General features: G+C 44.2%; 1 protein-coding gene across 4 annotated transcripts; it reads right to left on the bottom strand.

Moving 5' to 3' along the window:
* On the bottom strand, positions 1–25,333 carry cert1 (ceramide transporter 1). 4 transcript variants are annotated; one of them, XM_010876468.4, is made up of 18 exons: positions 24,791–25,333; positions 24,281–24,415; positions 22,047–22,163; positions 15,611–15,718; positions 15,101–15,236; positions 14,909–14,995; positions 14,386–14,543; positions 11,141–11,233; positions 10,788–10,874; positions 9,967–10,059; positions 9,443–9,520; positions 8,263–8,358; positions 6,566–6,698; positions 6,378–6,448; positions 6,144–6,272; positions 5,382–5,511; positions 2,667–2,803; positions 1–1,345 (listed from the first exon to the last, which is right to left on the bottom strand). In XM_010876468.4, the coding sequence occupies exons 1-17, from the start codon at positions 24,881–24,883 to the stop codon at positions 2,676–2,678; spliced, it is 1,872 nt and encodes a 623-aa protein (XP_010874770.2). In that variant the 5' UTR covers positions 24,884–25,333; the 3' UTR covers positions 1–1,345; positions 2,667–2,675. The 4 variants fall into 4 exon arrangements, with proteins under 4 accessions (XP_010874770.2, XP_010874769.2, XP_010874771.2 ...); XM_010876467.4 differs by having other exon boundaries at positions 15,101–15,239; XM_010876469.4 differs by lacking the exon at positions 9,443–9,520 and having other exon boundaries at positions 15,101–15,239; positions 24,791–25,332.
* Positions 25,334–25,372: the final 39 nt, after the last annotated feature.

Raw genomic sequence — 25,372 nt, forward strand, 5'->3', positions numbered from 1 at the left:
TCATTTCTGTAGTGTAACAATTTTAATTTACAGAACATTGCCCAATTGCATTACATTTAGTGCAAATGATAACACTTTAGACGTATAACTTAAATATACAAAGCGTGTCCATTCCTTAAAGACAATTAAAAATTGCTAAATGCATTCTTCAGATTGGATTCTGTGAACTATGATCCCTTTAGGCTGAAAAGTGGATTCTAACCTCAGCCTTAGCGACATGTTCATTGAAAAATCACAAGTTTAAACGAAATCAAAAAACAAACAAATAAAATTGAGGTAACAAAACCTTGTGACATGTGGACAACCAGTGTAGTGAGATTCTAACTGCACCACTGGTCCTGTGATACTGTAGTAGAATGAAGCCTCTCAGGGCTCAGTAGGTGGGTCCTTGGCTCCAAGGCATTACGAAAAGTTCAAAGACGGGGAGATGTGTTGGTATGTGAAAGGTCATGTGATCCAAACAACCCCTCTATCCTATAAGCCTTTTAAGCCACAAAGGGGTTCCATTTGAACATCCAAAGCTGTGCTAAACTGTAAACTAGCAATATAGCTTGTATGTTAATTGGACATAAGATGAGGTGGGGACAAACAGTAGAGACAAACATTTGATACCAGTGTTTATGGGTCACATTCAACAATCTCAGCCATCCATACTGTCAATTCTTCGTTGTCATCATAAAGATTACTTAGAAAAATAGAGACAAGTTTTCTCTTCCAGTTCACCAATCCCATTAGTTTTTTCTTTCAAGCCATTAACAATCAATTCACATTACATACACTGGTAAATTAATTCTGTCTCTGTACAATACATCCATAGTGCTTCTTTACAGCTATATTGATCTACAAATCTAGAGATTTTAGCCTAAGGGAGTGTACAAAGCTCCCCCCCCCCCCCCTCAGACCATCATCCCGGTCGTCACTAGAGGGACTAGACCAGAGGAAGGTAGCCATTCTCACTACGCCACTGTATGCTTCTTTCTTTTTCCTAGCAAAATTAGCAGCATGAAAAGAAGCTTTGATGATGACTGTTAAAGCTAACAAACAAGTATAGTCAAAAATAATGTAATAATTGGAAATGTACAAAACAATTTACAAAAAGCAGAGTTGGTTCTGTCGATTCAAAAATCGCCATAGACATTTTTAAACGTATATACAAATCCATATCCATGGACAGCTGGACGACCTTCATTTCTGGGGCTCAGGTAACTACAAATTGAATAAACCAGTCAACACATTTCATCTGGAACATTCTGGATGGTGGTATCATGGGTAATGTAGTTTGTAGCCCCTTGGGAAATGTAGCCATGTCTCTTCAGGACAAAAAGGTATTTTTGCCTCCCAACACCTGTGAGAAGAGGAAGTAAAAACACAAAACTCAAACATGGTGGACAATGACTGCGTTTCCATTCCACCTTAATAACCACAAGACTGTTGGATTCTGTTTTTGAGTGGAACCATATTCAAATGTGTAAATGTTGGATGTCTATGTAGAGATGCAAACTATTCAGGGCTGCAATAGGTGCAGAAACAAGGGAAATAATCAGTATGGTTTCAGTCCATTGGCTTGTCTTCAGGGTATTGTTGTAACATTACCACACCAAGCATCGTTACACATAGTGCCTTAAGCCTTCTGTTTGCTCCGCGCCCTGGACACCAGTTCCATTTCTTCCTATATAGTCACTGCATGTGCTACACAACATCCTGTCCCTGATATTCCTCTAATAATTACAACACTAGTTGTTCTCTGTACAACTAGGCTCCTCATCAAGTGGGCTAGCATGAATCTGACAGAAATAACATCCTAATCATCTGCATGTTGTTGTGGTAGTTAATGGCCAACATTATAAAACCATCCTTTAGTTTTTAACATGTAATTATATAAACATGAATATGTTATAGTGCTGCATGACCTCTGGCTACAGACAACTAGATTTTCAGTTCAGCTGTACCACTTTTCCTTTATGGCACTTCAGGGATGTATAACGCTGGCCTGTGCTCATGCTTCCACTAGACTTAACTGAAAACACATACACTCCTTTGAATCTTGTACATGCAAATTGAGCCAGGTCAGGGATGCTGATAACACAATATATACCAAGCTAAGTGATGTGAGAGACTGAAACAACTACAAGAAGCGTTTGGTCGCAGCGCAAAACCATGGGAAATTGGTAGTTGCACAAGTTAAGCTAATCAAAGATTCAGTCTTGGACTTTTTAAACCTACCATTTTGGTCTGAATGTGTAATATGTAGAATCTATAAGTACAATCCGTATTATAAGTCAGTCATGAAATTCCAAGTTTAAAACAGGTGGTTTTGATGACACAGGGAACAAATCGGCACATGCATGAAACAGCACACTTTCTGGGGACTCTCTTCGCTCCGCAACACCACTTTTACGACCAGTGGCTAAAAATCCCAGAATGAATCTTCAATTAGTTCCCTGTGAGGTCTAATAGGTTGATGAGATTGTTAGCCGTGAGGTCCAATAGGTTGATGAGATTGTTACCCGTGAGGTCTAATAGGCTGATGAGATTGTTACCCGTGAGGTCCAATAGGTTGATGAGATTGTTACCCGTGAGGTCTAATAGGCTGATGAGATTGTTACCTGTGAGGTCTAATAGGTTGATGAGAATGTTAGCCGTGTTACAGTGGCTAGGTGTATTACCTCTAAGAGTTAAAAGAGGATGGGTTTTCCGCTGGTCTTCTCCTGGACATAGCTTGTAAAGCGTTTGAGGAACTTTGGATACTCTCTCTTCGCCACAGCTCTGAGAACCGAGGCAGGAGCCCAGCCTCCAGGGTTCACTAGAGAAAAATCAACACAGTCAACACACACGCACATACAACACGACAGCCAACACAGTCAACACACACCCACATACAACACGACAGCCAACACAGTCAACACACACCCACATACAACACGACAGCCAACACAGTCAACACACACGCACATACAACACGACAGCCAACACAGTCAACACACACGCACATACAACACGACAGCCAACACAGTCAACACACACGCACATACAACACGACAGCCAACACAGTCAACACACACGCACATACAACACGACAGCCAACACAGTCAACACACACGCACATACAACACGACAGCCAACACAGTCAACACACACGCACATACAACACGACAGCCAACACAGTCAACACACACGCACGTACAACACGACAGCCAACACAGTCAACACACACGCACGTACAACACGACAGCCAACACAGTCAACACACACGCACGTACAACACGACAGCCAACACAGTCAACACACACGCACGTACAACACGACAGCCAACACAGTCAACACGCACGCACGTACTAACACGACAGCCAACACAGTCAACACGCACGCACGTACTAACACGACAGCCAACACAGTCAACACGCACGCACGTACAACTCGACAGCCAACACAGTCAACACACACGCACGTACAACACGACAGCCAACACAGTCAACACACACGCACGTACAACACGACAGCCAACACAGTCAACACACACGCACGTTCAACACGACAGCCAACACAGTCAATACACACGCACGTACAACACGACAGCCAACACAGTCAACACAAACGCACGTACAACACGACAGCCAACACAGTCAACACAAACGCACGTACAACACGACAGCCAACACAGTCAACACAAACGCACGTACAACACGACAGCCAACACAGTCAACACACACGCACGTACAACACGACAGCCAACACAGTCAACACACACGCACGTACAAAACGACAGCCAACACAGTCAACACACACCCACGTACAAAACGACAGCCAACACAGTCAACACACACCCACGTACAACACGACAGCCAACACAGTCAACACACACGCACATACAACACGACAGCCAACACAGTCAACACACACGCACATACAACACGACAGCCAACACAGTCAACACACACGCACATACAACACGACAGCCAACACAGTCAACACACACGCACGTACAACACGACAGCCAACACAGTCAACACACACGCACGTACAACACGACAGCCAACACAGTCAACACACACGCACGTACAACACGACAGCCAACACAGTCAACACACACGCACGTTCAACACGACAGCCAACACAGTCAACACACACGCACATACAACACGACAGCCAACACAGTCAACACACACGCACATACAACACGACAGCCAACACAGTCAACACACACGCACATACAACACGACAGCCAACACAGTCAACACACACGCACGTACAACACGACAGCCAACACAGTCAACACACACGCACGTTCAACACGACAGCCAACACAGTCAACACACACGCACGTACAACACGACAGCCAACACAGTCAACACACACGCACGTACAACACGACAGCCAACACAGTCAACACACACGCACGTACAACACGACAGCCAACACAGTCAATACACACGCACGTACAACTCGACAGCCAACACAGTCAATACACACGCACGTACAAAACGACAGCCAACACAGTCAACACAAACGCACATACAACACGACAGCCAACACAGTCAACACACACGCACATACAACACGACAGCCAACACAGTCAACACACACGCACGTACAACACGACAGCCAACACAGTCAACACACACGCACGTTCAACACGACAGCCAACACAGTCAACACACACGCACGTACAACACGACAGCCAACACAGTCAACACACACGCACGTACAACACGACAGCCAACACAGTCAACACACACGCACGTACAACACGACAGCCAACACAGTCAATACACACGCACGTACAACTCGACAGCCAACACAGTCAATACACACGCACATACAAAACGACAGCCAACACAGTCAACACAAACGCACATACAACACGACAGCCAACACAGTCAACACACACGCACGTACAACACGACAGCCAACACAGTCAACACACACGCACGTTCAACACGACAGCCAACACAGTCAACACACACGCACGTACAACACGACAGCCAACACAGTCAACACACACGCACGTACAACACGACAGCCAACACAGTCAACACACACGCACGTACAACACGACAGCCAACACAGTCAATACACACGCACGTACAACTCGACAGCCAACACAGTCAATACACACGCACATACAAAACGACAGCCAACACAGTCAACACAAACGCACATACAACACGACAGCCAACACAGTCAACACATACAAAACGATTGTCAACATGGTGCAATAGTCATTATTCAACACCATAACTCAACATGTAACTTTCAGCTTCTACCATAAAGCTGGGTGGCTAAGTTTGTTCCCATTTAAACAAGGTCAAGCAACGTTGGAAACTTGGCTTACATGACAACCATGAGGGTTCATGCAGAAGCTATTGAGCTGGTTGATTTACCATTGGCCACGTAGGTGATCTTACAGAGGACATTGTCCCGGCTGATTTCTTTGTCTCCCTCTGGAGGGCTCACCAGCGTCTGGCATATCATAGCCACGTTGATTTTGGCACGGACACAACGGTTGGAGGGCTATAGGAAGAAAAGGAGGGAACGTTACAGAAGCCTTAGACACAAAATCTATTTTCATTGAACCCTGATGTCCATTGTGCAATATAGGCAAGCCTAGTAACACTTCAAAGTCAACAGCAGTCACTTATTTCCACGATAGGCATCAAACCAATAACCGTCCTAATTATTGGGACAGTGAAGGATTTCCTCTTTTTGTTGCCCTGTATCCTTTGTGTTACATAGGGTACACATTTAATTCTATTATTTTTCCAAAATAATTTTTGCTCTTTAATAATGAAAAAACTAAATAAACAACCTTATAGGATGTGCTGCAATGGTGTGATCATTTGCTACTGGTTTAAGAATGACAATGACTCCATAGCCTACATTGTTGCAGTGACAGGACTGATGTACCATAAAGGAAATGATCCAAAAGAGATTACAACTAGCTGTTCAATCCTACATGGCTGTGGGACAGAACACATACAGCTCTGTGAAGCGCAGGACCAAAGCCTTCATGTATAGCAGAGTACATCACACCCACTAAGCTCCCATTTAGGCACTTACCATTTTCAACCTGTATTTGTGTCTCATGTGTCTAAGACCTACATGCAGTTACGACAAGATCCCTTCATCGTGTCTGTGAAACCAACCTGGGCTTTCTCGTGATCCACAGAGAAGTTGCAGACCAGCCATGTGTCTGGGTCGTTCTCATTGGTCGCCAGGATTTTCCTGATAGCCGATAGGTAGAGGACATCCCTCTGAGAGGCAGGCCATACTCTCTGAAACAAAACCACTGGCTGTCAGTCAATTATGACGTGGCCCAAGACATCCCAGTCTATATGAGAACAGACTATGATGAGCCTGAGGTCCTCCAGATGTTTTACCTTGTGTGTCTGGTAGACTATAACAGCACTTTCTGAGAGGGTTTCCACCACGTTAAAGTTTTCAATGGTGGCTGGAAGTAAAACACAAGTGAGGACAACGAAAAATCAACAGAAGCTCAATTCAACAAAATGAAATGAAACTCATCTAAGAAGACAGCCGGGGATGAGGATGGGATGAAGATACTCACTCTCCCAGTCGTTGCGTACGTCCGTGTCCCAGAAGTAGTGGCACAACTCATGTCCAGTCACACCCTTCACTGCATGTGTGGCTTTCAGAGGGTCTAGAACGATGCCATTCTCTTCCACCTCTCTCCGGTATACCTGAGAAAGCAACACATTTACAGTAGTTATAGTGGACCCCTGTTGTACCCATTCACACTTACAGTAGTTATACTGGACCCCTGTTGAACCCATACACACTTACAGTAGTTATACTGGACCCCTGTTGTACCCATACACACTTACAGTAGTTATACTGGACCCCTGTTGTACCCATACACACTTACAGTAGTTACACTGGACCCCTGTTGAACCCATACACACTTACAGTAGTTACACTGGACCCCTGTTGTACCCATACACACTTACAGTAGTTATACTGGACCCCTGTTGTACCCATACACACTTACAGTAGTTATACTGGACCCCTGTTGTACCCATACACACTTACAGTAGTTATACTGGACCCCTGTTGTACCCATACACACTTACAGTAGTTATACTGGACCCCTGTTGTACCCATACACACTTACAGTAGTTATACTGGACCCCTGTTGTACCCATACACACTTACAGTAGTTATACTGGACCCCTGTTGTACCCATACACACTTACAGTAGTTATACTGGACCCCTGTTGTACCCATACACACTTACAGTAGTTATACTGGACCCCTGTTGTACCCATACACACTTACAGTAGTTATACTGGACCCCTGTTGTACCCATACACACTTACAGTAGTTATACTGGACCCCTGTTGTACCCATACACACTTACAGTAGTTATACTGGACCCCTGTTGTACCCATACACACTTACAGTAGTTATACTGGACCCCTGTTGTACCCATACACACTTACAGTAGTTATACTGGACCCCTGTTGTACCCATACACACTTACAGTAGTTATACTGGACCCATCTTATGCCCATTGTCTTTAACCTTCCTAAGTTCTTACCTACGGAGCAAAAAGGGGAACTGCCCATTCAGAACTTATGAAAATATACACTATTAGACTAAGGCTTCCTCTACACAACATATTCCTGCGGAAAGGAACTTTTCATTAGTTACTTGCATACAAGCATCAGAAACCACACCTACCAGTATGGAAATGAGGACGCCAAATGAATGTGAGTCATGGGATATGATAAGACACACGGACGAGACACTGGCTTTACCAGACTGACTTTGATGTCCTAGTAAAATAGAAATGATGCGTTTTGCTTAACTTGTTACACTGTGATACAACTGTGGTTATAGGAGATCCATTTCATTCAGTCAGCTCCACACCATTTACAGTGGATTGCATAAGTATCCTCCCTTGGACTTTTCCCTTCCCATTTGAATTCAACATCACATGTACTGTATCAGTGTTTGACGCTTTTTATCTGGGCAGTAAGTGGTAAGTTACTCATAAAACACTATAAGCTAACTATAATTAACCAGACACATGGACAAATGCACCCTTAGGCAACTTGACAGACAGAGCCCACAATGAATGGGAAATGAACCAACCTCAATATAAATTAAATTAAATGGTAAATATCCAATTAAATAGTGGCCAATAGAGGAGTCTCTGCTCCAAGCTGGGAATGGAATTTTTTTTAAAAGGACGCAAGACAAAACAACTCCTTGTTGATCTCATGTTGGCAAGGCCCATCTCACCTTCATCTCACCCTCCTCCACCACCAGTTGCCAGTTGGCATCGCCACCCATGTCCTGCAGGGAGTAGGTCATGTGATTCTGGACCATCTCCTCCACCTAAAACACAGACATGAATCAGGCAGGCGTCAGACATGACTGTAGCGAGGCCGTCTGTCTGAACTACATGCTGTTTAAAGAAACACAGACAGTACCTGAGGGAGGAGACACTAAGACACAAGGCGAAACAGCAGTCTACTTAGTGTATTATGTTGTACTTTAGTACACTAAATAGTATTAAAATAGTATTTAATTACTATTTAAATAGCAATAAGAATACTTCAGAGGGTTAAAATGGACCTACATATCTCCTACATTAGCATGCCAACAGTTAGGAGTATCCTTTCAGTGTACTAAAATGCTATTTCCAATCATGTAAAAAGCAGGTCAATTTTAAACCACTTAATAGTATTTAAATACTATTTTAATAGTATTTAGTGTACTAAAGTGCAGCGTAAGTGGTTAAAAAAATAAAACAGTTTAAGTATTCTGCAGCTGCTGTTTTGACTTGGAAGGAAACACACTTAGATGTGCGAATCACATTGCTGGGTCCATGCCTGGTCATGCAGAGAAACAGGGATGGAAGGAGGAGGGAAGAAGGTTTAACAGAAAACAATCCATGCTTTGCAGCATCTGCTGAGATCAGCACTGACCAAACAGAAGAATGGGTTGGAATGACATGTTACTTACTGGAGAACATGTTCTTCCTATAGCTACATGCATCGTGTTGGACAATTCAATCGACGTCACATAGTGTACTATGTGGCTCGCTAGTTAGGTTTAAATCCAACTGATGGCAGATTTTAAAATGCACGTGAAAAACTGACTTGGTGCACAATGATGTAATTTAAGGCATGTCCTGTTTCCAACACAACCTGTCATGATTTCAATTATTTATTTATAAAACATTACCAATTGCATTAAACTTGAAAGGAATACAAAAAATACAAAATGTAGGGAAGCCCTGGACAAGGTTAGAGGTCTTGGAGGCATGTGTTCCAGAAAGACATGGAAAGAGACAACGGGTTGAAGTCAGTGCTGAAACTAAGCAGTTGTGTTCCTAGTTCTTCACATGCAGGCACTCACAGCCAGCAATGTACATTCCCATCAGGCAGGGGGCGATCTACTGGTGGTAAACACATACCTGCAGGCTGAATCTGTGAACATCATCTGAGGCACTGACTAGTTGAACAGAGGAAAGGGAGGAAGAGTGGCTATGGGGCTACACAGCAGAGACAGAGAGGATGGAGTGGCACAGAGTGGCAGGAGAGACAAAGGATGGAGGGACAGGGAAGAAAAAACAACCAGGGATGACACCTCACACGAAACAGCGGGATGATACCCTTCACTGCACATGGGGTCATAACAGCCCCATAAATCTACCTCACACTAACACACACTGATGAAACTGAAAGGAGCAGCCACAAGTGAGAAATAATCAAAGCATCATCCAGGCACATAATCAGAGGAGTTTCTTCATGAAGCCTACAGCTGGGATAGCATAGGAATGCAGGGTTTTGGCAGGCTTGTCACAATGTCTTCACAGTGACAGGAAGGATGAGAAACCAGCTGAACTCCTTTGGCAGTTATGATACGTTGCATGTTTGTGTCAGTGACACTCATTCAGTTAAACCGTGTGTGTGTGTGTGTGTGTGTGTGTGTACGTACCTGTTTGGCAAAGCGGTGTGTTCCAATGGTGGAGTACGCGTCGCCAAGGGGGACCGTGGTCAGTCTGGGTGTCCTCACCTTCTCTGACTGACACTACAGAGAAAGACAAGCACACCAGTCATCACTGTCTAATACCGGGATGTCCAACGTTGGTTCTACGGTCCCGTTCCAGTCATCACTGTCTAATACCGGGATGTCCAACGTTGGTTCTACGGTCCCGTTCCAGTCATCACTGTCTAATACCGGGATGTCCAACGTTGGTTCTACGGTCCCGTTCCAGTCATCACTGTCTAATACCGGGATGTCCAACGTTGGTTCTACGGTCCCGTTCCAGTCATCACTGTCTAATACCGGGATGTCCAACGTTGGTTCTACGGTCCCGTTCCAGTCATCACTGTCTAATACCGGGATGTCCAACGTTGGTTCTACGGTCCCGTTCCAGTCATCACTGTCTAATACCGGGATGTCCAACATTGGTTCTACGGTCCCGTTCCAGTCATCACTGTCTAATACCGGGATGTCCAACGTTGGTTCTACGGTCCCGTTCCAGTCATCACTGTCTAATACCGGGATGTCCAACGTTGGTTCTACAGTCCCGTTCCAGTCATCACTGTCTAATACCGGGATGTCCAACGTTGGTTCTACGGTCCCGTTCCAGTCATCACTGTCTAATACCGGGATGTCCAACGTTGGTTCTACAGTCCCGTTCCAGTCATCAGTGTCTAATACCGGGATGTCCAACGTTGGTTCTACAGTCCCGTTCCAGTCATCAGTGTCTAATACCGGGATGTCCAACGTTGGTTCTACAGTCTTTAACATACCTGCTCCTCTATCTTGTCCTGTCGGTCCAAAGCGGCTTCTACTGCATCAAAGAACTCATCCTCATTGATTAGACTATTAGGACCCTCCTGGAAAAGACAACCCCCACACCAAAGAACAACACATTAACACAGTCCTGCTTCCAGGTCAGGATGTAGCATCTAGTAACCAACTGTACAGAATACCACAGGAATCAATGCATTACAATGTGACTGTTACAGACCCACAACATCCATTACAGTGGCATAGCCATGAGCTGCAATGTCCTCTAATGGTAAAGAATCTACAGTGAAAAGGGTATAAATCTGGATCTTTCCTGAAGATCAAAGGGTCAGAGTGCTGTGAACGTATTCACCTCGTAGTCAGGGCCTCCGTACTGAGATTTCTTTTTCAGTTCACTCAAGGCAGACTTATAAGCATCCTCCACCCTCCGCCTCTTCTCCAGCTCCTGGATAAAGAAAGCACATGGAGCGAGTTATCAGGCTGGCACATAACCCTGAAAATCCACTCCGGGGACAATATCTGGCGAGTTGTTGTGTGTGATTTAGAATCACCAATGTGTGTGTCCCTGATCATAGGAGTATCATAGGAGTATCATAGGAGTATCATAGGAGTATCATAGGAGCAAAGCAAAACGTGTTCCCATTAATGTGTTGTGTGAACTGTTGAAATCAACTCATTGGCCACATCAGGTAGAATCATTTGAATTAACATTCTAAATAACCATGGAAAGTATGACATCACAACCAATGAATCCCAAGCAGTCAGTGTGGGTCGGAGAGTTTACCAGGGCCATGTACTCACACTCAATTATTACATTTGTAAACTAGTTCAGTATGCAATGATAATCTCAAATAGCATAAAAATTTAAGAAACCTGTTTTTTATATATACACACACATATATATATATATATATATATATATATATATATATATATATATATATATATATATATCCACTACTAGTACAGAGACTGGACTGAGCCATGTCAACTTATTACCATTCTGCTCATTAGTAAAAGAAACGTGTTTGTCAAGCCCCAGAAACCCAGTAGCAACCTGTCCGACCAATGATTGGGAAACCCAGCCTTAATTGACCCACGTCCAACAAGAAAAAGGGAGCAGGGAAATGGTAGATGTTTTCATTGATTCAGTGTTGGCAGTCTGCATTGTGATGTCCTGTCAACAAATCGTCTATGTCCTTTCACTAGACATCTCCGTATGCTAAGAACAATATGAGACAAACAGTACAGCGCTGCAAGTGTCACCTAGCCAACCTCCAGTGTCATATTCCACCAGAAGCAAATAAACAGAGTCAAGACTAACTAAGATGTCTTTTCTCTGGTAACCCCAGACACTAGCATGACTTGCAATGCCTCAGTAAGGTGCACTGAACCTGGCCAACTGGTCTGAGGGCTTGGCCTAACTCACTGGCAGGGTGGAGTGAAAGCAAAGCACTGCTTTAAAAATTAAAAACTTCAAATAACAGTTTAGACAACAGGCACTCTGTACTTACTACAACAAGCAGAGTAACTGATACACAGGATTAAAAATAAACTGCTACACAATCCAACCTGACTGAACTACTGAAAGACGCAGCTACATCTCACCACCATAGCGCCAGTCCAATTTACAAGACCAAGTACATAGAGAACACAGCACATCTTTTGACCAACCAATTCCATTGTCTATACACATTGCAATCAAACTAGTAAAGAAACCCTATAATCAAACACATTCGCCAATCAGGGGCTATTGCAATGATCTAAAGACATGGCCAAATACAAGAAAATAAAGGTTGAGCTTGTTGAAAGCTGCCCTAGCATAGATCTGAACCTATACCTACTATACATTAGCCATAGCATAGAGCTGAACCTATACCTACTATACATTAGCCATAGCATAGATCTGAACCTATACCTACTATAAATTAGCCATAGCATAGATCTGAACCTATACCTACTATAAATTAGCCATAGCATAGATCTGAACCTATACCTACTATAAATTAGCCATAGCATAGATCTGAACCTATACCTACTATAAATTAGCCATAGCATAGATCTGAACCTATACCTACTATAAATTAGCCATAGCATAGATCTGAACCTATACCTACTATACATTAGCCATAGCATAGATCTGAACCTATACCTACTATAAATTAGCCATAGCATAGATCTGAACCTATACCTACTATAAATTAGCCATAGCATAGATCTGAACCTATACCTACTATACATTAGCCATAGCATAGATCTGAACCTATACCTACTATAAATTAGCCATAGCATAGATCTGAACCTATACCTACTATAAATTAGCCATAGCATAGATCTGAACCTATACCTACTGTAAATAAGGGAGTGCATGTCTGTAATGGGATCCATCCCTGGTTGTTGTGTTTCAGTGGGTCTGCCCCACAGTTAAGCGATGGCCTCCAGAAAGACAGATGGTACCAGGACGTCTGAGCAGTCATCCTACTAATGTTGTTACTACTACTGTGTTACTTTCCCATCCTGTGACACTTTCTGATCCATACACAGTAATCTACCGTGGACTTCCAAGACACGCCCAGCCAGTTGTGCTAGTGTCAATCAGACTAAACTAACGGCAGCCTATTCCTGCCTTCTTTGGGCTAGGCAACTAGTCTTGAAAGGAAAGAACAGGTTTTTCAACAGCTAAGCAGGGTGAGGATGTGGAGCTTTGTCATTTGTCTGTGATACCAGGCAGGGAGTAAATGACATGAGTATCGCTAGGTGAATATCAAGAGACTGACAGTTACTTCAAACTAATTTCAGAGCAGTGAAGATAAAAACAAGTATTTTAACACGTTTTAACCAAAAAAGTACATGTTAAGAACAAATAGCCTTTGACACATACTAAATTAACATTATAAATCTTAAATTCAAATCCTGAATGACACCTGCAACACTAACTATTGAAGCATTTATTTAATTTGTGTACACACACACACAAGTTTGTACAGCCATCCTCATGGGGACCAGAAATCTTAACCCTAAACCTAACCCTTACCTTCAAGAAACATGTTGTTACAAAGAATGGTTAGAACTGTTTTTAGTGCTCTGTTACAATGTATCTTGTATGCACCATTTATGAACACAAGTTCCCCTCCCCCAAAAAAGACACGTCATTTTAATTTGAGTGGCCTTCATTCCAAAATGCTTAGAGAACAAAATGTCAATCTACCAAAGTAATAGGGCCTAAGAGAATGAACAGGGGGCCTAAAAGAATGAGCCATGATAATCCCTGAAGACTTGAATGCTTTAAAATGGTTTACTATTATTGCACAACAGCCTGCCTGCCTGAGGTGGACGCTTTCCAGTGAAGCATAATGAAACTAAGCCAATCAAGGCGGAGCAAGAAAAGGGATTAGATCATCCAGTCACCTCTAGTAACACACTTAAAAGGCACTGGATACCACCGTGACACAATACACACAACAGACAGGAAGAGCAACACGACAAAGGCCAATGCCAAAACCTGGGCGGGAGTTGAGTAGTGGAATGACACTTTTGGTAGCTTCCAAAGCTCCAGTGACATTGGCTAAAGAAGACTTGTGATTGGCTGTGAAATACCTTGTCCAGCCTTTTCTGCCAGCTATCTTCCCTCTTCACCATGAGCTCAATACAATGGGAGAGGGTGGACAGGATGCCTGCTGTAGTGGCCTTAAACGTGATGGCCTCGCCCTTAAAGTCAATCCCATTCATGCCCTTAGGACTGGCCGGAGGAAATACTGAGAGGGAAACAGGTAAAAGGTAGAGAGAAAGGAGAAAGAGAAATGAAAGAGGGCGATATAGAAAATCGGTTAGATGTAGAAAAACACCACCTCTGCATTAAATTGTGCTGTCTAGAGATTAAATGAAGTCCAAAGAAACAGAAAAAAACATGTTACTGGTTATATTTCAACACAACAAAACTTTGGAAGGCGCACAGGGTGATCCACAGTAGAGCCACCTGGAGACATTTTGCTTTAGGGGTCAAGCACCTCCCTAAAGTTCAAAAGCAGGGATACTACTACAAGTAGCAGACTCCGTTACTAGCTACTAGGCGTATTAGACACTAGTAGTAGTGAAGTAGTTATTACACAGAACTACTCACACTTCTCTTTGCTGCCATTGTTGTTGTGAAGGCAGTCCCCATCGGGCCGAGTGCTGGTGGGAAAGTCATCTTCATCTTCCTCAACCACTGGAAACAAAATTAAAGCCTCCATCATTGATGTAGTTCCTGGTGAGGCCCTTGGGAGCTCTGGCATCCACACCATAGTAGAAACAGCTGATTTAATATCTTTACCTCTGTCCCTCTGGAACTCGTCCTTAGAGACTCCGTCTGCACAGCCGTCAAAGTACTTCTGCAGGGTGTCCACCTGTCTGCACAGGATGTCTCTGAATGTCTCCATCTCCGCCAGCTTCTCCCGCAGACTGTGGCCCTTCTGATTCAACACCACGCACACACGCAAACACGCACACAAGCACAAACACACAGGTTCATGGTTAAATGTGAACGTTACTAAACAATAACGCACCAAAAACTAAGGGAGGTCATACAGCATTAACTTAATAACAGGGACATTTCCATTTAGGAATTAACTGCACAACCTAGATCCCAAACCTGGTCTGAAGGTGAGATGTACTGCACTCATTTAAGGTTTGACGACAACTTAATTATCTAGTACAATAAGTAGTGCTAGGGGGGCAAATAACTGCAGTGAACCACCTTCAGGTCCCCATTAACCAGGTTAAGAAACACAGGGATGCATCTTTCTGAAAGCAGCAAAATCAGAGAGTTGTGGCGCCAGTTTACCTTGAAGGATGAGGTGGAGGTGGCAGAGAAGCCGCTGGCAGCAGAGGTGAGAGAGAGCATGGAGCCATGACGCCTCAGGCTGGACTCTGAACCATACCCTGACTCTGCCTGTGGAAAGGTGTGGGGTTAACACACGGCTCACCAAGTACTCTGTTCAGAACATAGTGTTCAGGAAAAACTGAAGGCAGTAAACCAAGAAACATCAATACACCGCAGCAGCCTCACTTATTATTCAAAATGAGCGACTGAATGAGCGTTCAATCACACAAGTCCAATTTTGGTATGACGTATCCCTTCATGCTAGTCTCAATTACCGGCTGTCAAACTTGTAAGTCTGTAAAGACAATTATCTTCCTCAAACTGGGCTGCAGATCCTACTAGATGAAAAACAGAAATCAATGGAATATCTTGACATTTGACAATCGGTTTTTGAAACGGCACAAACCACTGCACGTTCCATTCACACATACTTTAGATGCAGTCCACTTAGAAGGCGAGTCTGTGTAGTTAGTCATGACCCCCTGACTGTGGCTAACCCCGTGGTCCTAGACATGCACAGGCCTATAGGAGCTCAGGCAAGGCATATTGTATCACAACGCAAGTTTTTCCAGTTTGTCCCATTTGCAACTGTCACTAACCAGTAGACCAGTTACCCTCCTCAGTTGTCAGGATGAAACATGCCACCTCCTGTCCTGACTGGAAACCCTGTGAGGAGTAGCGTTGAGAGAGAAAACTAAAAATGATTTAACCCAAACATACTAACCACAGGCATTCCGATGATACCATTCACTACGGCATTTTTTTTTAATACAGATATGTGATGTTAAAAATGAAATATATGTAATAATTTGGATGATTGTTAATGGGGAAATTATTAATTTTAAATTGGGGCCGCAGATTTATAAACAAGTTCAATTTATCTTTATGGAATCAATTCAGACTATTTATGTTGAGAAGCACAAGGTCAATCAGCCACAGTAGAAATCTCCAGGATCTATATTAGGGGTAATTACCTTGGTCGAGGGCAAGCTGAAAATACATCTGAGAGCAGGAGCCTTCCACATTATCTGAGCTTGTCTGTATGTCTGGACTTGAACAACTAGACTTATGGACCCCAGACAGCCTCTCTAACCCCACCTGCTCATACTGACATACAGTCACACAGTGTGAGTGGACAATAGAGAGCGTCTAAGACATGTCTCAGATGGAGTCTACAGTAAAATGAAGACCGTGGGGGGCAAAAGGTAGCCTGGCTGACACACAGTACAAACCCACACAACCACGTTCCAGAAAACACCTGCACAAAAGACAGAAAACGGATTCAAATGGACAAACTTCTGGTCACCTGCATCCTTATTTTAACATAAGCAGAAGTTCATCAACCTTCTAATCATGAGGATATCCTTTGATAGGAGTGAACATCTGAAGCGTTTTGCAATGGTCGAAAAATCGATCCACATGTCCAGTATGCAACGCTTTTAGAGAATTACCCAATAAGACTCACAGACGTAGTCACTAAAGTGGGGGAGGGAGCATTTAACGTAAAACAATAGAAATACCAAATCAAAAATGAATTGTTATTCTTTACAACATTTAACTAACAGTGCCATTATCATCATGATGTTAAAAAAAAGAACAACTACCTAACCCAACCATGCTGTTACGTTAGGAGAAAGTAATTGTGTTTTAGTTGCTACCATACCGTCTACTTAATTAGCCGGGGCCCCCTGAATCACTTTGTTAGGTGCTAGCTCCTCCCACTGCATATCAGAGCAGTCGCACTGATTCACATGTGCAATGGACATGGACTCAAGCACAGGGTGACTAGACCTGGAGGGTGACTAGACCTGGAGGTTTAGAGCACAAGTAGGCCACCAGTTTGAGCGTTGCTACGGTGACCGTATCATTAATGCACAACTCAACAGACATTTAAAAAGAAACTTAGGGCATGACGTCAAACTAATACAGAGCTCTATGAAAAGCAGACACTTGTTTTAGACTGGATTATGGGGCTGAGCACTGCAGTGTCCTCCATCTTTCAAAGCCTCGCTTAGACCCAACTATACATTTGTGGCTAACTATTTGTATCAACATTACGAATTTATATTGACTAAATGTTGCTGCCCCGTTTTGCAGGAAACACGCTATTCATCATGCTAAAGCCCACCATGCGCCCAGGCCCGCAGCAAAAGCAGAAAAGGACACTTCTGCTGCAGTAGTCCTTGTTGCCAGACGGCCTCCACATGACCCCGCCTGCTGCACCTCCCACTCCTCCTCAGTCCAGCCGAATCAACAGCGTTCCCACTCCTCCTCAGTCCAGCCGAATCAACAGCGTTCCCACTCCTCCTCAGTCCAGCCGAATCAACAGCGTTCCCACTCCTCCTCAGTCCAGCCGAATCAACAGCGTTCCCACTCCTCCTCAGTCCAGCCGAATCAACAGCGTTCCCACTCCTCCTCAGTCCAGCCGAATCAACAGCGTTCCCACTCCTCCTCAGTCCAGCCGATTCAACAGCGTTCCCACTCCTCCTCAGTCCAGCCGATTCAACAGCGTTCCCACTCCTCCTCAGTCCAGCCGATTCAACAGCGTTCCCACTCCTCCTCAGTCCAGCCGATTCAACAGCGTTCCCACTCCTCCTCAGTCCAGCCGATTCAACAGCGTTCCCACTCCTCCTCAGTCCAGCCGATTCAACAGCGTTCCCACTCCTCCTCAGTCCAGCCGATTCAACAGCGTTCCCACTCCTCCTCAGTCCAGCCGATTCAACAGCGTTCCCACTCCTCCTCAGTCCAGCCGATTTAACAGCGTTCCCACTCCTCCTCAGTCCAGCCGAATCAACAGCGTTCCCACTCCTCCTCAGTCCAGCCGAATCAACAGCGTTCCCACTCCTCCTCAGTCCCGCCAATGCAACATCGTTCCCACTCCTCCTCAGTCCAGCCAATGCAACAGCGTTCCCACACCACCTCAGTCCAGCCAATTCAACAGTGTTCCCACTCCTCCATAGTCCAGCCAATTCAACAGCGTTCCCACTCCTCCATAGTCCAGCCAATTCAACAGCACTCCCACTCCTCCTTAGTCCAGCTATTCCCACAGCACTCCCATTCCTCCTTAGTCCAGCTATTTAAGCTGAGCTCACCTCAGCAACCCAATGAAAGGAGGAGCAGGAACAAAGGAAATAGCCAGTTGGTCCCAAGAAGATTTGCTTTCTCCTAAATCAGCAGGCAGAGAAGGAGAACGCGGCGACCGAGGAAGGAGAGACCAGCCGTGCTTCGATGAAATGCTCTGCCTCCCCTCACAGAAACACCCACACGTTGACTATGGACTATCAAACCACACACACGGATGAGTCTCTCTTCCTGCGGTCCGCAGTCGGCACTGCTGAGCAGCATCCATCTTTGCAGAAAGGCGAGCGCCTATGTGTGTGTGTGTGAAGTGAGAGAGTGTGTCACAGAGTAGGTGAAGCAAGACTAAGAGGTGTGGGTAGGATTTATAGAGGAGTGCTGGGTGAGTGAGCTAACAAGCGAAAGTGTGTGGGTGTGGGTGTGAGAGTGTGTACGAAGCAGATTCATAGCAGGGTGGGGTTGAAGACAGCTGAATCCATCCGGAAGTCCAGCTTCTCTAGTCACCTTCCCCAGCTGCCATACACTGTTGTTTGGTCCTCATCTCCCACTGTGAATGTGTCCTTCTGTTCAGTCTGCTTGTTAGGCTATGTGGGTCAGCCCTGGGCTAAGCACTGGTCTAGAGGAGGGCGGGCTGTTTTAACTCTATACTCTCTACATTCTCCTATTCACACAGTTTTTCTGAGATTATTAACAGAATGTTTCCGCGATAATTTCATTGTGATTAACGTCAGCATTTTAAAGTATGATGTAAGATAAAACCTCAATCACTGCACATTACCTCCCAAGATACCATGCAAGCTTTCTGCTAGAGACATCCCAGAGTATCACTGCTCCCTCAGAAGCAACAGACAACTGTTGTCAGAACCAATTACAACACGCACGCAAACGCAAGTCCCCCACACTTAACAGGAGCCCCGGAGTCCCCCACACTTAACAGGAGCCCCGGAGTCCCCCACACTTAACAGGAGCCCCGGAGTCCCCCACACTTAACAGGTGTCCCGGAGTCCCCCACACTTAACAGGAGCCCCGGAGTCCCCCACACTTAACAGGAGCCCCGGAGTCCCCCACACTTAACAGGAGCCCCGGAGTCCCCCACACTTAACAGGAGCCCCGGAGTCCCCCACACTTAACAGCTTCATACCACAAGCACCATCACGAAGCCACTTCACATGAAAAGTAACCCAATGCCAGTTGCAAATGCACATATGCACGCACACTGGTTAGGGCCTGTTTTTCTACAGCACAGTTTTACACTCAAAATACAAAACCATTTCTAATAGTGCTGAGAGAAAATAAGCGTATACAAAAACAGCCATTCAACCAGGTCAGTGCACGTTTTCAACCTTTTGCTCTCAAAACGCCCGATGCAGTAGGACAAGACCGACATCCGGAAGAGTCTTCATCAGTCATGGAAAAAAAGGGCAAGAACTAAATTGGAGACCTACTCACAGGGTTTGGTGTATGTACAGCCAACTAGAGTAAACGCGTAATATTGTCCAACATCATTTGAAAAATAAACTACCACACTTGGTTCTGTTCTAGACGTGCAATCAATCTACACCGTATACCCATAATGACAAAGAGAAAACACGTTGTGGGCCGATTTAGTAAAAATGTTAAACTGAAATCTCTCATCATGTACTGAAGTATTCAGACCCATTGGTATGACAAATTGAGCTCAGATACATCTTGCGTCCTTCGATCGTCTTAGACTGGACAACTTGACTGGTCCATTTGTGGCACATTTTATTGATTGCACATGATTTAGAATACACATACCTATCTATGTAAAGACATGCAGTTCTTGTTGGAGCATAGAATACGCCACCATTTCCAAAAAGACTCAGAAAATCACAGGGACAGACTTGAGTCAAGGTTATGAAAAAACCAGCTAAATCAATGAAAGAACAACCGTTTCCCTCCAGAAACTGTCCAGAAGGACAACCATCTCTATCACATCAATCAGGCCGTTGTCTCAGTGTCTAGACGTAAGCCATACCTGAGTAAAAGGCGTATGAAATACTACCTGGAGTTTGCCAAACGGCACTTAAAGGACTGAGAGCATGAGGACAATTATTCTCTGGTCTGATAAGATCAAAATTAAACTATTAGGCCTGAATGCAATGTCTTTGTCTAACACCTGATCCAGCAAAAGTCTGGAATGGATACCTGAAGATCACAGTCAACAGGGAAGAATGGGAGAAACTGCCCCAAAATCCAGGTGTGTAAAACCAAAGTATACCCATGAAGACTTGACATTTCTAAAAATGCTTTTCACTTTGACATTATGTAGTATTGCGTTTATGTTGACAGCAAAATAAATATTTAATTATGGCTGCAGTATTCCATCAGTGGCCGGCAGTCTGTCAGAAGGGTGGTTACAATTGGCAGTTGGGTAACCTGGACGACGGTCAGAATGTTCTGTAGACCCCTGGACATCTGTGATGTCAAGAACCACATTTGGCTCTTGCTAACTCCCATTAGCAGGAACAGTGTGAGGGGTGATTGTCTGAGAATGCTTTGCTATATCAGCGCCCTCATGACTTATCACTGAAGGAACAATGAATCTGTATCTTCATGTATCCATCCACAAACTGAAGCACAGCTGTTACTGCCACTTCACCACAGTCAGAACCAACACAAATTTACGTTCCAACTTGAGACACACTCCTTAAATGAACAGACCAAAGGTAGCTCCCTGGACCAGATCACATGGAATCCATTCTTGGTTCATTCACTTGTGTCTGATGGAGTGGAGAGCATGGCTGAACAGAACACCAGACAAACATCCTGATCGTCCGTCTGGGTGTCTAACCCTGCTAGTGTTAGGACAGGCAGATCGACCCCAGCACGCGCACACCCGGGCGTCAGACACACCCGCCGTTGATGTGCAAATAGCCTGCAGCTGCTGACTCACTGGCGAGAGAGAGAACCCGTTGAATTCCCTCCCCTCCCAAACACACAATATTCCCAGAATGGTTGTGACCCCCAACCATCTTCCATGATGTTGTCCCTCCCACCGAATGCAGGTGGCACTCTATGACCGGGGACAATTCCTCACAGACAGCTCTGGTTCTGTAATAACTTAACCACTAGGCTACTCTATTCTACCCCGTGTTCTAGCCTACCACCTACATGAAGTACCAAAGAAAGTAAGGACGCGGTCAGAGAACAAAACAGGTTCAAACTGAGATCCGGCCTAGTGTCACAAAACTAACCTGAGATACTCAAGAGCTGTAGACCCCTGGCCCAAGCCCACATGCCAAGGGACATACTTCTTGAGTACCAGCGTTTCGTGTCAAACAGGAAAAGGCCTTACCTTGTGTAGTTCGATGGAGTCAATCCACTGGTGCCGGTGTTCTGGGTCCTCGGCCCGTAGGTACCACACGCTGTCATTCACACTGACGTCAAAACGGCACTCGTCAAACTCATGAGGCTGCCGGGAAACAGAAAGTGAGCGGAAACATGACGAGGCTCGTATAGGAGGCATTAAACACCACAGCAGAAACTTAAACTTTGTGAATGGTGCACTTTAAAATGAACTTGTGGCTGATAGCGTATCAATAGAAATCACTATCAGAATCAACTCAAGGCCACAATACTCAATGCTGCTGACTGGGGTGTTGTCTTGGCCTTATTTCATCAGCACTGAATGAGGTATGTGGCTCGAACACATGGTTTCCATATAGAGAATGAAGTCAATAAACATCATGGCTGTAATTAGCAGCGTATGGCTCATGTCACCCACCCACGGGCCGACTCAACAGATCTGTACTTCACACAGCGTAAACACAAGAATGAGCCCAGGAAACTGGATGCTGCTTTTGACCCCTCCCCTCACCCCTCCCCCCCGACCCCACCCAACTACTGGCTTCAGGAATCTAAGCATGTGCACGAGAAATTCCAGAGCTTCTCCTTGGATTTGAATGTATTCCTTATAAAGAGCCCTTTCTGTGTTTGTTAACGTTGCAGGAGGGCAATGCCCACCCCCTGGGACCTGTCTCCATAGAGTTACATCACCAGCAAAAAAATTAAACAGAAATTAAGTACTTTTACTTAATGTCGGTCATCACAAGCCAACAATGTTTGTATCGTTGATGTTCCCAAACCTTGTCGACCTATGAGTTTGACATTTAAAAACAAGTGTTTGGGATGAGACTGTGTGATCAACTAACAATGTTCACCAACCAGTCCATCAAATATCACGCAAGCCATTATTTTCTAGGCTATTTCCAGAACAATTAAAATATGAACGGTATAGAAATATGTTAGTAATGTTGAAAAATGGCAGTAAGGCATGTGAGGCAGTGCTGCATCATGAACATGCCATTGCCTTGTGACCGTATTTATGGTACAGCACTGCCCATGGCTCTTTGCTTAATCCTAACGCTTATTCTAAACCGTAACCATGGCAAGCAGTTACTAGTCAACAGAGTCTTACAAACAACAAACTAGCTGCAGGAAATCTACAAATAGTAACCAGGCCCCCTGAAAATAATCTGAATTGTAACCTAGTTACAACCCAGTTAGCACCACGTATGATTGAGGTTAAACCATGGCCTGAAGAAAAATCCACTGACTGTTGTATTTCCTGCACATATTGTTTAGAATCTTGCCAGGCTGCATAATCACTTGCTATGGCAACTGCAGTCCCCATTGGAAGGCCCTGGGCCGAGTGCCCTGACATACAGGACCTCCACACCATGCCATATTGCAGGAAGGCCATACAGGCAAAAACTTCAGCCACCTAAGCTGGAGACCATACTCTATATCAGGGGTCTTAAAATCTTTCCCTACGAGGTCCAAAGCCAGCTGGTTTTCTGTTCTACCTGATCTTTAATTTCACCCACCTGATGTCCTATGTCTAAATTAGTTAATGATTAGAGGATTGTAGGGAAAAATATATAATGTAACAACTTTGAGGTCCAGAGTAGAGTTTCAGGGCTCTATACTAACACATGGCAGGCAGTACCAGTACCAGTAAGTAACCAACAGTCAAAAGACCTTTGCATCTGTTTAATGGGACCATGTTCATTCTGAGAGAAAAGACAATGTTTAACCACCGTGTTGGATTTCAGCTAATATTACATACCAAAGGCCTGCTTGTGGAGAATAGTGTCAAATGGCAGGAAACAGAAGCATTGCATAGAAAGGCTAAGAGTAGGCTATGTGGCCGAAGATTTCCTTACAAGATGGAATCAGCATTTCAGTTGTCTAATAAAACATGAGTATTTACAAATGGTGCTCCTTGTAGTGTCAGTACAGTATGACCTTGCCCCATAATGCTCTCGATACTCTGCTGTGAACTAACAGCCTAATTACTGGTTAATGTTTAGCTCACCAGGGCTAAGAAAAATGGACCCAAATAATGACAACAATACAGGAGCATATCCAATTACGCTTTCCAAGTTTGAAGGAAGAGAATGTATTTCCTTTGAGCACTCACTTTTCCTAGTATGATAAATGTAGGTAGGTAAATCTTGTGATAAGTGACATTACAATGTGTTATAAATGATTCTTCCTGAGAGGAAATTAACCTTTCCTTATACTTACTGTGATGATAGCCTTGCTGAGACACAGAGAGCCCCTGCAGCCGTACTCCCGCTCATCCTCGGACTTATAGTAACTCAAAGTGTTGTTCTTCAACACTACCCACCGGTCCTGCCATCCGTGAATATAGTTTGTCCACTGTCAACACACGAAGGTGCATAGTCAAGCCTACAAACCTACGGTGTACAATCACTACAGAAGATGACAATTAATATTTTCAATGTGGTTGTTGTTGTCGCACACGGAATCTTGGCTCAGTTGTCTTTACATGAATAATAGCTGGGGCAGTTTGTGGAAGCCGTTGGTTGATATAGATGGCAAAACCGAGATTTATCAGTATCAACAACATCCAACACATAGGAAAAAAAATATCAACGCAACCATTGTCCAGCATAGGGAAGTATACAATCACAATGGGTTGTGAATACCTGGAGAACGCCAAAGAACAGAAGATAAGTTTTGAGAGAATCAGCCATTAGACATGAATAAAAGAGACATGGGAGTACGACTAACCTTGCTTAGGACACCACCGAGTTCGACAGGCTGTCCAGATTCGGGATCCACATCTTCATCAGAACCCGACGAGTTCGAACTTTTCTCCGACATTTAAGGAACAACTTGGGTAGCAGGAGACTAGCGTTTACTACAACACTCAAAAATGCACAATTGATAAAAATTGGCCACGCTGATGTTGACAAACAAATGCAAAAGTTGTAATAAAACCGGAGAGACCGATATTAAGATTGGCTTGCTGAGTTTACGTTAGTTAGACCAGCAAGCTACACTAGTAGTAGATAGCTGGTATGCAATCATTGCTAACTAGCTATTTGGCTAGCTAATGTTAGCTAAATAAATAACGTATCAATTAAACAGCGCGACGTATATTATCAACGTTAGGTAGAAAAACACTCTGCAATGTAATTAGCTGAAACTAGTTTGCTGGCAAGCAATCCAGTCAAAATGAAATGGACAAAATAGTAATTCTGTTAAAATGCGCCATATCCTCCACAACCCTTCCAGAGATGGCCTTAGACAGAACTAAGATAGCTAGCCAGTTGCGGAGGCACAAAACCCCTAGAGGGCGTAGTTTTTCCT

The sequence above is a fragment of the Esox lucius genome, chromosome 13, assembly GCF_011004845.1.
Source record: "Esox lucius isolate fEsoLuc1 chromosome 13, fEsoLuc1.pri, whole genome shotgun sequence".
Lineage (NCBI taxonomy): Eukaryota > Metazoa > Chordata > Actinopteri > Esociformes > Esocidae > Esox > Esox lucius.

Excerpts from the sequence above, each read along its gene's own strand:
- cert1 (XM_010876467.4), bottom strand. The coding sequence starts at position 24,883 with ATGTCGGAGAAAAGTTCGAACTCGTCGGGTTCTGATGAAGATGTGGAT. Across the intron at positions 24,416-24,790 it reads TCGGTGGTGTCCTAAGCAAG|TGGACAAACTATATTCACGG; the intron begins GTTAGTCGTACT and ends GTGTGTTGACAG. Across the intron at positions 6,699-8,262 it reads TGGAGGAGGGTGAGATGAAG|GTATACCGGAGAGAGGTGGA; the intron begins GTGAGATGGGCC and ends TTGCTTTCTCAG.